This window comes from Pipistrellus hanaki, assembly GCF_964339955.1.
Source record: "Pipistrellus hanaki genome assembly, chromosome: 9".
NCBI classification, from domain to species: Eukaryota; Metazoa; Chordata; class Mammalia; order Chiroptera; family Vespertilionidae; genus Pipistrellus; species Pipistrellus hanaki.
This window is the reverse complement of record NC_140511.1, coordinates 25,653,537-25,669,685: the sequence shown is the minus strand read 5'-3', so window position 1 is coordinate 25,669,685 and position 16,149 is coordinate 25,653,537. Positions and strand designations below refer to the sequence as shown.

The following is a 16,149-nucleotide window of genomic DNA, read 5'->3' as shown; positions in this document are numbered from 1 at the left end:
GTTTTTTTTTTTTTTTTTTTTTTTTTTTTTGTCATATTCCCGGTATATTTTATACATTGAGACTCCAGTACAGCCTCATGTGATATTTTGCCTCCTTATCCCTTTCACTTGCTTTTGAGCTTATCTTGTACATTTGTTGGTTTTTCTTTTATGCTTTCAAACTTAATTATATTATTTATTACAATGGTTTGTCTATCACTTTTATGTGATAGATTAGGTGTGGAAGAAGGTGTTTAGTTCAATCTGCCACAGGATTGGAAATGTAAGACATTTCTATGTTTGTGCAAGCACACTCTATGATGTTTGTACATTGTCGAAGTCGCCTAATATGCACTTCTAAGAATGTATACCAATTCTATATTGTCAACTGGTATATATAATAGTTGACTTTCAATGATAGCCTTATTTCATCAGTAAATTTCAAATAACTTATTCAATAGGAATGGTTCCAATACTGGAAATAAAATGTGATTTTTGCTAATTTTTATCTAAATATATTCTTTTAAAGTCAGTAAACTACCCACTGTAATGGATAGGGGGAAATTAATAGTTCACACAAATTCTTGAAAAAATTGCTGTTTGTATTACTTTGTCATTTTCAAATTTCTGATACCTACTGCTGTATGTGGAGATATACTCTTTACAAATTTCGGTACTTGGTACACTGGCTTTTTACCAATAGACATCAATTTAGCATATTTCCACTTTTTTTCCTAGTTTAATAGTTCATCTTGCGATTGTCAGTTCTGAAACCTGATAGGTGGCAGTCTTTTCAAATCCTTGATCTTAAAACGGGGGGAAAAAAGTTTTACATAAAATTCACAGGAAATTAAATAATATATACTATAACCGTAATTATTGCCTTAATAAAGAGATTAACTATTTAGATAACCAGACTAATTAGAAGAGTGTGTGTGTGTGTCCCCTACATATCTAGTAAATCTCTATTTCACAGTATAATGATAGTTTTGCTATAATAGAACCACATTATAATAGTATTTATTGCAGACAGGAGTCCATTTGTATTAATGTGATGTTGCTGTGGTTTCATCTTAATATTTTCCTAGAATTCCTCTATATTACGTAAGTAGTTATATGAAAGGCCAAAAAAAAAAAAGAGCATATAGTGTACTTACTCTAGATTATGCTCAGTGTTGTTCACTTTTGTTTTGCTGAAATCATCATGCTGTGTTTAATATTGTTTCCCAGGTTTCCCTAGAAAGAGAACGACAACATGATCAAACACATGTTCAGAGCCAACTTGAAAAATTGGACCTTCTTGAGCAGGAATATAACAAACTAACTGCAATGCAGGCCCTTGCTGAAGTCAGTAAATGTATTTTTTACTTAACTGTATCAATGGAACGATCAGTTGACCAGTTGCTGTGATGTGTACTGACAATCAGGGGGCAGACACTCAATGCAGCAGCTGCCCCCTGGTGGTCAGTTGTGCTCCCACAGCAACCTCCTGTGGCCGGCCAACCACCTGACGTCCTCCCCTGGCTGGCCAACCTCCTTTGGTCCCTCCCCCTGGCTGGCAGGCCCTGATTGATCCCCTGCAGTGGCAGGGTGATGGCGGCAGCATTGGCATCTGTGTCTGGTGACCTTTGCTTCTTCTCCTGACCCCACCTGGGGCATTTGGGTCCCAGGCTGGGAGAGGGAACGTGAGTGGCAGTGGATGCGGCCCCTTTCCTAGGGACTAATGGGCAACCTTCTGTGATGGACACCTCTCCACCCCCCACCCCACCAGCAGGCCCTGATCAGCCTGGCCCTGATCGCTGGCCAGGCCTAGGGGAAGAAATGTAATTTGGAGAGAATGTTCATATTTTAAAACTTATATACATGAAAAGTAGGTATTTGTTTTTTAAATGTTTGAAGATTAAATGTTTTTGAGTATTCCTAAGGCTTGCATCACTTGTTTTAAGTTGTTCTGTTACCTAATTTTAGTTCTAATTAATTTCCTCAGGAAATACCAGTACCACTGACACTAACGTTTCAGACTCGGCTTCCATCTAAATTGAGTGCATTCATACAGAGTGTGTTCTTTGGACATAGATTTTTTCCCATATATCTGTCGAACCTCATAAATGACTAATAATAAATCACAAGGGAATGTCGAGGATACTGGCAAATGCAGACCCATTACTAGAGTAAACTAGGAAGCTTATATTTACTATACTAAAATTTTACACATATTCCTCTGTTCCTATATTAAAATTTTACAAGTTAGACAATCAGACTTTTTCACTGTTACCACTTTGAATTTTTTTTTTTTTCCACTAGAAAAAAATGCAAGAATTGGAAGCAAAACTTCATGAAGAAGAAAAGGAAAGAAAACGTATGCAGGCTAAAGCAGCTGAGGTAAATTGAAAGGTGAACAGCTAGGCCCCTCATGTTTTGTACTGTTTTTATATAAGTAGATGGTTAACTGTGGGCTTCTTAGATTATTTATATTTTGGAATGGTCCAATATATAAATTCTTAGATGTACTTTAATATGGAAAATTACAAACATTTTTACAAAGTAAAACCTGAGCATTTCTTTAGACTTTTTCAAATTGTGGGATTTCAGTCAGGATTTTGTATGTGCCCTGACCAGGAATTAAACCACAACCATGGCATATCCAGACAAGGCTTTAATCAACTGAGCTACCTGGACAGGGCTCAATCAGTATTTTAAAAAATCAGTAGACTGGAAAATACCAGAGACTATGTACATAATGTAATTCATAATACCTAATCATATAAAACTTTTCACACAGGTCACTATTAGAAATATATTAAAGCCATCATTTGGTATTCTATTTATGGGTGCTTTCTTTTCCTTGGTGGCCTCAAAACTGAAGTTGAGGTAGAGGGCTGCCCCAATAGCTATTAACATATTAATTTACAAAAGCTACCATATTAGGCAAATGAGTTTGGCTTACTATTCTTGGCTTTTTTTTTTTTTTTTTTTTTTTACTTTTATTGATTTCAGAGAGGTAGGGAGAGTGAGAGTTAGAAACATCAATGATGAGAGAGAATCATTGGTTGGCTGCCTCCTGCATGCCTCACACTGAGGATGGAGCCCACAACCCTGGCATGAATCCTGACAGGAAATCCAACCGTGATCTCCTGGTTCATAGGTCAATGCTCAAACAGGAAGTCATCTTGCCGGGTTAGTCTTGGATTTTTTTTCCCTTGCAGTGGCCACTAGGTAGAATAGGTAAGGCAGTGTGAATTTACAAAAACATTGAGTTTATGTACAGCAACCAGAACTGCATTTCTAGAAATAGCAACACTTCTGTACCCATTAAATCTTATTTACAGGCTTAATAAAAGACTTAATGTTTATAACTGGTGACTCTCCCCTTATTTATTCAAATATCTCCTATATATTGCCCTCCCCATTCCAAATAATATAATTGGAATTATATTATTGCATATAATATTCTCATAATAATATTAACACAAGAAGTAGATCCTGATTTCAAAACAATTGGGAGGGAAGGATTTCTAGTTCAGGGTGTGGCAGATGCCAGCACTATCCTGGGATCACTTTGTGAGTGTGCTCGCAGGATTGTTACCATTCTAGTAATCTCATCTTTGTTATCTGTTTCTTCCTGTGCCTCCCAGAATTCATTGACTTTCACATACTTTCTTCTTTAAAACATGTATTTTTTCCTCAAATATCTACCTTTTGATCCATTTCATATATTTTCCCCCTCAGTGTTCTTTTTGAGTTATATAGTCATGTGACTTCATTTTTGACTGCCTACAGAGTTTGAAATTACTTGTTTTCTCTTCCCATTCCACTTTAGGGTGGGCCACTTTACTGTGTGTACATTTCCTCATTTGTAACATAAAACTTATGGGTGGTGGTGAGTTTTATTGTACATGTAATACAAATTAAACAAGTTCATAATTTTATTTTAATAAAGGTATGAAAGCAACCAGTAAGTGAAAGTACTGATTATTGGTCATAATTTATTTATCATATTTCTTGCTTGTTTTTTTATTTAGCAGGCATAAAGTAGGGACCAAATTAGTTACTACTGATAGTGTAATGTCAATAAAGGTTTTGAGTTCTGATAATTCTATTGTAGTGGAAGAACAGTGGCCAGGCATAATAAGTGATTCCAAGTCGAGATAACCCTTATTTGTTTAGCCTTAGGCAAGATATTTGACCATTCAGAGCTTGAATTTTACCATAGATAAAGTAATCTTCATTTTATTTCTGCTTAGTATTAGATAAATTAGAGAAAAAATAATGAAAACACTTTAAATTGTTAACATTCTGCCATACAGCTACCAGGAAGAACTAAAAAGCTGGGAGTTAAAAGTATTTAAACAGATTGTTCTTTTGTTTACTATTCAAACTCATTGGCTTCTTAGGTCTTCCATATAGTACACTAATTTCATGTTCTTTGAATTATAGTTAATTCAATTTACTGTGTATAAGACATCGGTAGATGTGTACAAATATAGGTGCTCCTGAACATGAAGGTCCTATATTTCTTTGTCACTGAATAGATTTTTTCCCGGGAGAATGCAGTAATTGTGGGAAGTCTAAGTAATGATCTCAGTATTTCTTTTATCTAATCCATTGGTTCTAAGTGTTCCAGTTCCATCTTAATTTCCTGGAGAACTTTAAGATACTGTTAAATACAAATTTCCCCAACCTAGAAGGTGTTAAATGATATGGTCAGGAGAGGAGCACTCTTAATTTTATTCCTCATACACTCCAGACAGTTTTGATACGTAGGCAAGTTTGAAAATCACTATTCTAGATTAATGAACTAACTCATAAATGTGTATGATTATATTGATTTAAGTAAAGTTGTAAGTTATCTTAGGGAAAACAGCAGTCCTTGTTTGAAATCCTTCTTAATTGCTTGTGGAATTTCTATGATGTAGATAGAAAATTATTTTTATTATAGTTACTAAGCTTCTAGAAAAATGGGTTTGATTACATTTGCTGACTTACCTTCCAGTTCTTTTGGACATAAATTTCCAGTTCCTTTTTCTTATATCATTAAGTGTATGAGTTTTTAAAAGAGGAAGAAATGTATTTGCTTTCAAGCCGCTTTTGCATCAGGTCCTGTTACAGATTCTGTGTGTGAAAGAAAGAAAACTCTGAAGCATCAGATTGCAGTTAGATATAGTTCATTTAACTTACTAGCTATAATTTATGGAGCAGCTCCAAATGAGGGAGCTTCAAGATAAATTGAGATGCTGGTATTGATTTAAAATGTTCGACAGAGATGACAGATTGGTTTAAGACATAGTTATACGTGTATGATGTATTTTTTAATTAGACTATCCTATAAGTTTTATAGGCTTTTACATGGAAAATCTCAAATTTGAATTCTAGCTTTTATTTCTTTTTTTCTTTTTTTTTTCTTTTTTAATATATTTTATTGATTTTTTACAGAGAGGAAGGGAGAGAGATAGAGAGCTAGAAACGTCGATGAGAGAGAAACATCAACCAGCTGCCTCTTGCACACCCCCTACCGGAGATGTGCCCGCAACCAACGTACATGCCCTTGCCCGGAATCGAACCTGGGACCTTTCAGTCCGCAGACCAACGCTCTACCACTGAGACAAACCGGCTTTGGCATCTAGCTTTTATTTCTACAGCACTAACTTTAGGCTTATGTTTTTTCTAGTTGCAGACAGGTCTAGAAACAAATAGACTTATCTTTGAAGATAAGAAAACACCTTGTGCCCCCTGTGCAAGAAGAATTAAAAAAAAGAAGTCAAAGCCACCAGAAAAAGTATCAAAGCAACCAGTAAGTCAATATACTGATTATTATTGTCATAATTTATGTGAAAACACTCAAACCCTGTAATATTGCAACCTTGGATGAGTAAATCTATTTCATTCTCAGTTTTTTTATTGGGAAGATAGGGATAACTAATACCCACTTCTAAATTTTACCCTGATAGTGAGATAATATATATGAAAACATTTTAGAACTACAAAACACTGCATAAATATTAGTTGTTAATATTCAATATTGCATTAATTACTCTTTGCTCTTGAAATGTTTTATACTAGTACACACAAACACAGCACTATACTGTAATTGCTGTTTTGTCAGGTTTTATTTTTTCTTTCCTAGACTAGGATGCATGTTAACAAGTATTATTTGGAACTTGAGACCATAATATAGATGAGGCAAGTAGTAGCCTAGCAGTAAACTGGAATTTCAGGTTAGTCATATTTTAGTATAGTTAGCTTTTACTATCATGTGAGTAAAACTGTTTTTTCTTTTCTTTCCATTCAGAAAGGTTCTAGGAACTATTTTGCTGCTCAACCACATTATAGATTATGTTTGGGTGATATGCCATTTGTAGCTGGGAAGGTGAGTTGTTTGAACTCTAGAATTTTTTTTTTTTTTTTTTTATAACTTAGATCTTTGAATTAAATCAACCCGTTCGCCTGTATACCTAAAAATGGTGGAAATACTTCCTACTCTTTTGTGGGTCATAGTGATGTAAAGATGAGATGGAGGAAGGTTTTATGGGATTGGAGGAGCAGGGAGGGGACTAGGAGGACACTTTAAAACAGAAAATTTTTGTGGGAGGGAAGTTACAGAAAAGGGTCAAAGGAATAAGAAACAGTATGTTTGTAGCATTGAATTTTTAGTATCAACCCTGTTGATTTCTATTTAGATAATAATACTTAAATAAAAATCACATTCTGGTTATCTTCACTTTAGTATTACTTATAAGACTCGTTCTCCTAGAAGCACTTATACTTATTTTTCTTGAGTGCTTAAATGTAGAGATGATAATTTAGTCAAATATCAGTAAGTACTGAGTAATTTCTACTAAGTACTTAACACTGTTTATACCACTTTTGATTAACTGTTTGTGTTGATGGTTTGTTTCACACACAAACACACACATCCAGCTAAATTGTGCATTTATGAACTTGAGAGGCTTTAGGAGTAAATTTTTATTTGTCTTTTATTTAATTTAAAACTCCACCCCACCCCTGATCGAATTGTCATTGAAAGCTTGGAAAATAACTATTTCTAAGCTTTTCCACTTGCCTTTTGTAGGAGGCACAGATTGCTTGGAAAAATATTGCATTGGCTCTATGCTGTCCCCTACCCTAAAATTACCCTGTTGTTGGATAGCAGACTATCTTTTGAAATATGTAATATCCTTTATCTTTTATCCCTACCAGACTTCTTTTGTTTCACCGTAGAATCTTTGATATAGGTTGGAAATAGAGGTTCTCAAAGGATGGCCAGAATCATCGAGCATGCATTTGAAAAAGCAGACTATAAAGCCAACAACAACCCTACTAAGTCAAGAAAGTCTCTACTTTTAAAAATATATATTTTTATTGATTTCAGGAGAAGGGCAGACGCCCCCTAATGAGGTTCGAGCCCACAATCTGGGCATCTGCCCTTGATCAGAATCAAACCCAGGACCCTTCAGTTCACAGGCCAATGTTCTATCCACTGAACCAAACTGGACAGGGCTGGAAAATATTTTTAATTGTTCCCTGGTCCCACTCTAATGTCCAGTGTAATTAGGAATGTACTTACACACCTCCCTGTTCAATCTTTTTGTGCAAATATTCAGGACAATGATTGTATGTTCTATTAAAATATAACTACTGGTGAAGACATAATTATACCTCAGCCATCCCATCATATTTCTAGATTGCTATATTTGAAAGTGCTTAAGTAAGTTCAGATCTGTCACTGTATAAATTATACTCATTGGTCTTTTTTTTACTCATAGGGATTCACATGGAACAAATGAATGAGCCCATGACTATTGTAAAATTTTTTAAAAAATTGAAGATAGCACTATCTTTATTTTCATCTTCTTATCCTATTCTAGATTATAAATAAAGACCCTTTTCTTCGCTTATTTATAAGATGTGCTTTATGAGTTTCTTTACTGTCTCATCGCTCTTTTTTTGCTCCTAAGTTGAATATAATCTTCTAAATGGGCTTATGACTAGCACAGAATAGTCTTTGTCAGATTCTGGATAATCTGTTAACTCAGCCTAGTATCATATTAATTTTATGGGATAAGCTGAACTATCCTTTCACTCACTGCTTTTTGAGTCACCTGAAATTATAGATCTTTTGTTGCTGCTACTGTTGTTAATCTTCACCTGCAGCTGCCCCCTGGTGGTCAGTGCACCTGAGGATATATTTTCCATTAATTTGACAGAGTGGAAGGGAGAGGGAGAGACAGAGAAACATTAATGTGAGAGAGACACTTAAATTGGTTGCATATACCTAAACCAGGGGGCAACTGAGGTACGTGCTCTTGACCAGAATTGAATCTGTGACCTTTTAGTGAATGGGCCAACACTCTAACCACTGAGCAAACCAACTAGGACAATTACAGATCTTTTACTGAATCTTTGTGTCACCCTCTATGGATCCTGTACTTGTGGAATTGATTTTTTTTATCAGACATTTAATCTAATGAAGCTCTATAAGAATGGATTCACCCACTCTCACGTTAGATTAGAATTACTTTCAGTCTTCCACTATATTTCTATTATTTCCAAATTTAATTGCCTCTCTTCTACACTAATTAAAGAGAAAGATGCAAAATAACCCAACAAATATGGCAGGTTAATTTGCAGGCACCAAGTGCCTGGGGGTGGGACGGGACCCTTGCGTCATTGCCATGGCTACAATGCAGGCATTCTCTGCCCCAGCAACTCCAGGCCTTTGGACAGCGTGGGAAGGTGGAAAGGCGGCTCTGGCAGCCAGGGTAAGGAAGGCCCATTCTTGCATGAATCTTTGTGCATCGGGCCTCTAGTCTTATATAATAAAAGGCTAATATGCAAATTGACTGGACAGTGGACAACAGGTCACTATGATGCACACTGACCACCAAGGGGTAGATGCTCAACGCAGGAGCTGTCCTCTGGTGGTCAGTGCACTCTGACAGGGAAAGCACTGCTCAGCCAGAGTCCTGAGCCAGTCTCACAGCTGGCAAGCGCAGCAGCAGTGGTAAGAGCCTCTCCCATCTCCGCAGCAGCACTAAGAATGTCCGACTGCCGGCTTAGGCCTGCTCTCCAACTGCCGGCAGTCAGACATCCCCCAAGGGTTCCCAGGCTATGAGAGGCCTCAGGTCAGGCTGAAGACCCTCCACCCCAAGTGCATGAATTTTGTGCACCGGGCCTTTAGTCTTTGATAATTCTCATTGATGTCATTAATACAAAGATTGAACAAGACAAGTTCAAAGACAGAGCTTTTCAACCTGAGCTTCCTTTTTGAAGTTATTTATATTATTCAAACAATTGTGTCACCTAGCTGAGTGTTTCTCAGATTATCTATTGTGTAGGACCAGTATTTATTTCTAATTACATATTTTCATAGACCAATACTTTTGTGAAATGCAACAAAAGTGAATTACTAGAAAAGTAAAATTAAAAAGACAAAATAACAAGTCCTTATATTTTTATTACTAGATTCAACAGACACAAAATTACATTAATAAATAACAATAAAAAAATAGGAAAAAGATTTTCAAAAACTATATACTGCTTATTTAGTGTGTCTATATATAAGCAATTAGTATAATGCACACATTTGTAAGTTATGAGCAATGTAGTGATTCAACACATTTTTCACAGTTTAAACAAATACCACATATATCAATGTTTAAAGTTGTTAATTAGACAAATGAATTTGGATCTTGATAATCAAGTTGTAATGATGACAGTAACTTGAAATGTGAGTATGTATATCAAACCATTTAATTAATTGAATTAAAATTATCTTGATAAAACATGGATTAACTTTTATTTTGAAATGATTGTAGATTCATAGGACATTGAAGAAATAATACAAAAAGTTCTCTTTACCTCACTAAAGCACAGTATCAAAACCAGGACCTTCTTCAGATTTCCATAGTTGCACATATACTCCTGTGTGTGCTATATGCATATACTCAGGCACAGGTCAATGCAGTTTTATCATGTAAATTTGTGTAACCACCACCATACCATATCTATAATTTTACCATTTCATAAATGTTATGTAATGGGAACATACAGTTATGATATCCTTTTTAAAGATTGAATGAAAACTTTTTTACCCAGCATAATTCCCTTGAGATCCATCAAATTATTTTGTACCCATAGTTCTTCCTGTTTTAAGTACTATTCCATGGTGTGGGCTGTACCACAATTTGTTTAACCATTCATTTACCCATTGAATATTTGGGTTGTTTCCAATTTTTGGCATTTACAATTAAAACCAGTATGAACATTTATGTACATAGTTTTATGTGGACATGTGTTTTACACTCCCAATAGTAATGTATGAAAGATGCAGGTTTTCCACATTCTCGTCAGCATTTAGTACTGTCACTTTTTTATTGCAGCTGTTCTGATTAGTATTTTGTGATCCCTCACTGTGATTTTAATTTGTATTATCCTAATGATTAATGATGTTTGAATTTCTTTTCATATGCTTATTTGATATCAATATATCCTCTAGCGAATTGTCTATTTATATATTTAGCTCTTTTTTAATTTAATTTTCACTATTAGGTTTTGAGAGTTCTGTATGTATATGTGTTTTAGAGAAAAGGCATTTTTAAGATATGTGGTTTTCAAGTACATTCTCCCAGTCTGTAGCGTCTCTTTTTATCCACTTTTAACAGATGGTTTCACAAAGGAGCTTTTCATTATGACAATGTAGTTGATTTATTTGCTTTTATGGATCATGCTTTTGGTGTTATCTAAAAACTCTGCCTTCAAGCTATGTTATGTGGATTTTCACCTGTTTTCATTTATATTTAAATCCATGAGCCACTTAAAATAATTTTTATATTCAGTATGAGGCTATTAGGTCAAAATTCATTTTTTATTCTGTTTGGTATATGTGTTTGCTTCTTTGTCAATACACACTGCCTTGATTACTGTGGCTTTATATATGAAGTCTTAACTTCAGGGAAAGTGATCACTCCTATTTATTTCTTCTCTTTTCAAATATTGTATAACTTTTCTAGTTCTTGTGCCTTTCCATATGAATTTTAAAATAAACTTGTCTCTAAAAGAAAAGATCTACTGGATTATGATAGGAATTATAAGTGTAGATCACTTTGAAGAGAATTGACATCTTTGTTGAGTCTTCCAGCCCATGAATACAGTATATCTAATTTATTTAGATCTTTGATTTCTTTATCAGTGTTTTAAGGTGGTCAGCATATTAATTTCATATGTTTTATTAGATTTATACACAATTTTTTGAGTGACTAAATTATAATTTGCCTTTCAGTTTCTATATGAACATTGCTGGTATATTTAATTTTTGTATGTTGGTTTTACATTCTGTTACCTTGCTGAATTCACTTATTCTAGGAATTATTTTTTGGATTACTTAAGGTTTTCTGTGTAGAGAATCACGTCATCTATAAATAGGGAGAGCTTTAATTTGTTCTTTTTAATTAGTATACTTTTTATTTCTTTTGTCTTACTACACTGGCAAGAATTTCCAATATTATGTTGAGTAGAGTGTTGAGAGTGGACATCTTTGCCTTTTTTTTCTGATTTTAAGAGGAAAGCATTCAGTCTTTCACCAATAACTATGATAATTAGGTATAGGTTCTTTGTTAGTACTCTTTATCAACTCGAGGAAATTTCCCTCTGTTCCACCTTTACTAGTGCCCTGAATGGATGCTGGACTTTTTCAAATGCTTTTCTTTATCAAATGATATAATTACATAATTTTAACTTCTTTACCCTATTGAGATGTTGGATTGCATTGATTGATTATAGAATATTGAATTAGCCTTGCATTCCTGAAATCCCACTTGCATGCAGTATATACATTTTTATACAAAATGCTGATATCAGTTTACTCCCTAAAAGTAGGAACTAGAATAAAAAGAACATCTGTTTAGCTTATTACAGTGGTCTCTAAACCTGACTGATCAGAATCCACTTGGCAGGCTTAAAAGGAAACATTTCTAACTCCTGACCTCATACTGATTGAGTTTTATGTGCTGCCTAGGAATCTGCATTTTTAGCTCTCTGGATGATTCTTTTGGAGTGAAGTTAGCTCAGCCATCTATATGTGAGTTGAAATAGCATGTTGAGGTTACTGTTTAGTATTCACAACAAAACCATAAGTTTTGAGAAGGCTACCAGGTTTTTCTTGTTGATTATGTGACAAATACGGCCTTACTGCTTTTTTTATTCGAGGACAAAGAAATAATTACAGTAATAATCCCTATCACCTAGAAACACATAATACTGTTTAATAGGGGAAATAGATATGCAAACACGATTACAATCTTTTGTGATAAATATTGTGATAGAGATAAAAGCCATAAGTGATCTGAGTTTGAACAAATTAATTACCTGGAGATTTTATGCAAATCTTTAAAAATTATATATTTGAACTGGGTTTTAAAGACTGGCATAGAAGTTGTCACACACAAAAATATGGCATGTGCAAATAGTTTGTTCCAATAATGGAGAGGAATTAGGAGATGGGACATGAGGCCTGGAGTATAAATTGTAGATCAGTTGTTATAAAGCCTTATTTTCTAGGTTGAGGAATTTGGAACCACTGGGCTTAACACCAGAGGATTTCAAGTAGAACAACCTGTTCAGAATACAATTTTAGGGTAGCTGATAGCACTGTGGAGTTAGAGCCTGAAGAGTCTGGGAACAGAGATACCAGTTAGGATGCTCTTCCTATGAGGTGGGTGCATAAACCAACTGAATTGACAGAAGGATGGAAAATAAAAGGGAGATTGGAGATGTTTCTATTGTTACATCCTTGGTAGCTGGTAATTGATTTAACTAGACTAGGAGTCATAGGCTTTTGGAGAGGTATGGAGAGTTCTTTTTTTTACCCAGGTTAGGGAGTGAAAAAAACAACAAATTTTGAGGATGTGGCTTCTAATTATTTCTCCTCATTTTTCTTCAGTCTACAAGTCCCAGTCATGCTGTGGTAGCCAATGTGCAGCATGTCTTGCATCTAATGAAGCAACACAGTAAAGTCTTATGCAATGATCGAGTAGTCAACAGTGTTCCTTTGGCAAAGCAAGTATCTGCACGAAGTAGTAAAAGTAAGAAGTCAGTAAGGCCGTCCTCCTCTAGCACCATTAATGAAGAGTTGTCAGAAGTCTTACAGACTTTACAAGATGAATTTGGGCAAATGAGCTTGTGAGTTTTAGTTTTGCTTTTTTTTATTATTATTATTACATTTAATTGTAAAATCTTGTTTTAACTTCTTGGTGACTTGTCATGTATTTTGTTTGTTCAACAAATATTTGTTGAACACAATTCTTGTACCAACCACTGAGCAAGTTACTAGAACTTTAACAAATACAACAATTATTATCACTGGTAATTTGGAAGTTTGTTGCTCTGTTAAAAAAATTGAGACATTTTTAAATGCATGAGCAATGGTCCCATAGTGAATGAGATGCGTGACCTAACCATGATAACACAGGATACTTAACCAAACCTTACTTTTGTTTTTATATAGTGATCATCAACAACTTGTAAAACTTATCCAAGAATCACCAACCGTTCAACTAAAAGAAAATTTAGAGTGTGAGCTGGAAGCATTAGTGGCAAGGATGGAGGCAAAAGCCAATCAAATAACTAAAGTTCGGAAATATCAAGCCCAGGTAACTCAGGTTTTTCTGTACTCATTTCTAATGATTAAAAAACAAAACAGTACAAAAAAAACACTTTTTTTTTCCAAGTATATGAATTTATGACATTCTAAGTATCAGATAGGGTGCTACAGAAACTTTACGTTAATTTGGTTTATTAGTGATTAAGAATTGATATTAAGTAGGCTAGAAAAATGACATTGTCTTTTAGTCTCCTAGAATTTTTGAAATATTGTTTCATATTCTGATATTTATATGAACAAACTTAATTTCTGTGATGAATATAAATGGCTCTGAGTTTATCCAAATCATTTTAAGAGCACCTAGAAATTTTCATTTCAACCTTTAGTTATATGGTTACTAATTATATTAAATTAATAAGACAACCATTTATTTAGTATCTACTAAGTGCAGTGGGGAGTCACATGCCAAGGTTTTCATCTGGAGAAAAATGTGATGATTCATGTATTTAAGACATTACGCTGATTCTTGGGAGTGTGGTGGTGATGAGGCAAAGAGGCTGAGATACCAGTGAGGCCATTTAAGTGCACTTCTGTCAGGGTCATCAGGGACTACAGATTGAAGGGATGTTTTGGAAGTAGAAATATCAGGGCTACTTGCTGCTGGCTCTCATGTCGACTGAAATGTAGAAAACTGAGAGCGGAATATGATTGGCTGACATTAATTGGTTGCTATGTAACAGGCACAATGCAGGTGCTATGCACATGTAATCTAAAACCTGATGTTTTAAGCACTTTTTCTAAAGATTGTTTTTCAAAAAAGAAATATGCCCTCTGAGATGTATCAGTCTATTTCATGCATCCCTGCCTCTGGACCTGTTTTGTTTGTCACTTTATTTTGTCCACTTGATTCCACATGTAAATGAGATCATCTGATATTTATCTTTCTCTGACTGCCATATTTCATTTAGCATAGTAATCTCCAGGTCCATCCATAGTGTCTGAAAGGGTAAGAGCTCCTTATTTTTCACAGTTGAATAGCATTTCATTGTGTAAATGTACTACATCTTTTTTTATTAACTCATCTACTGATGCTATTTACAGTTCTTAGCTATTGTAAAAAAACAACAACACTGCTATGAACATAGGGGTGCATATATTCTTTCTGACTGGTGTTTTGGGATTCTTAGAATATATTCCCAGAAGTGGGGACACTGGGTCAAGTGGCAGTTCCATTTTTTACTTGTTTAGGAAACTACATACTGTTTTCCACAGTGGCTGTACCAATCTACGTTCCCACCAGCAGTGTATCGGGTTTTGTTTTCTCCACATCCTTGCCAATACTTGTTAATTTATTGATGGTAGCCATTTTAACAGGTGTGAAGTGATACCTCATTGTGATTTTAATTTGCATCTCTCTGATGACTAGTGATGTTGAGCATTTTTTCATATGTCTATTGGCCATCTATATGTTCTCTTTAGAGAAGTGTCTATTAAGATTCTTTGCTCATTTTTTAAAAATTGGGTTATTTGTCTTTTGTTGAGTTGTATGAATTCTTTTTTTAAAATATATTTTATTGATTTTTTACAGAGAGGAAGAGAGAGGGATAGTTAGAAACAGCGATGAGAGAGAGAATCATTGATCAGCTGCCTCTTGCACACTCCCTACTTGGGATGTGCCCACAACCAAGGTACATGCCCTTGACCGGAATCGAACCTGGGACCTTTCAGTCTGCAGGTCGATGTCTATCTACTGAGCCAAACCAGTTTTGGCTGAATTCTTTATATATTTTGGAAATTAACCCTTTATCAAATGTATATTGGGGAATATGTTCTCCCATTCAGTGGGATCCCTTTTCATTTTGAGGATGGTTTTTTTTTTGCTGTGCTAAAGCCTTTTAGTTTGGTGTTCTATTTATTTTTTTCTTTATTTCTCTTGCCCTACGATTGTGGTCGGCAAATTGTGGCTCGCGAGCCTCATGCAGCTCTTTGGCCCCTTGAGCGTGGCTCTTCCACAAAATACCACGGCCTGGGCGAGTCTATTTTGAAGAAGTGGCGTTAGAAGTTTAAGCTTAAAAAATTTGGCTCTCAAAAGAAATTTCCATCATTGTACTGTTGATATTTGGCTCTGTTGACTAATGAGTTTGCCGACCACTGCCCTAAGAGATGTTTCAGTGGAAATTCTGATACATGAGATGTCTCAGATTTTGTTGCCTATGTTTTCTTCTAGATTTGTATGGTTTAGTGACTTACATTTAAGTCTTTTATCCATTTTGAGTTTATTCTTGTGTATGGTGTAAATTGGTGATCTGGTTTCATTTTTTTGCATGTACTTTTCCAATTTTTCTAACACCATTTATTGAGGAGGCTGTCTTGACCACAATATGTTCTTGCCACCTTTGTTAAATATTGACTGATGGCGTTGGTTGATTTCTGGGGTCTCAGTTCTGTTCCATTGATCTATATACCTGTTCTTGTGCCAGTAGCAAACTATTTTTATTACAATGACTTTGTAATATAGTTTGATATCTGGTATTGTGATCCTTCCAACTTTGTTCTTCTTTCTCAAGAACTGC

General features: G+C 34.9%; 1 protein-coding gene across 2 annotated transcripts in view; it reads left to right on the top strand.

Moving 5' to 3' along the window:
* Positions 1-16,149, top strand: part of CEP57 (centrosomal protein 57) — a 41,059-nt gene that overhangs the window by 21,249 nt on the left and 3,661 nt on the right. For both annotated transcript variants that reach the window (XM_084895397.1, XM_084895398.1), the window contains exons 5-10: positions 1,210-1,326; positions 2,284-2,361; positions 5,648-5,770; positions 6,269-6,346; positions 12,917-13,155; positions 13,481-13,625. In XM_084895397.1, coding sequence (XP_084751523.1) covers positions 1,210-1,326; positions 2,284-2,361; positions 5,648-5,770; positions 6,269-6,346; positions 12,917-13,155; positions 13,481-13,625 — 780 coding nt within the window. The remainder of the gene's footprint in view (positions 1-1,209; positions 1,327-2,283; positions 2,362-5,647; positions 5,771-6,268; positions 6,347-12,916; positions 13,156-13,480; positions 13,626-16,149) is intronic.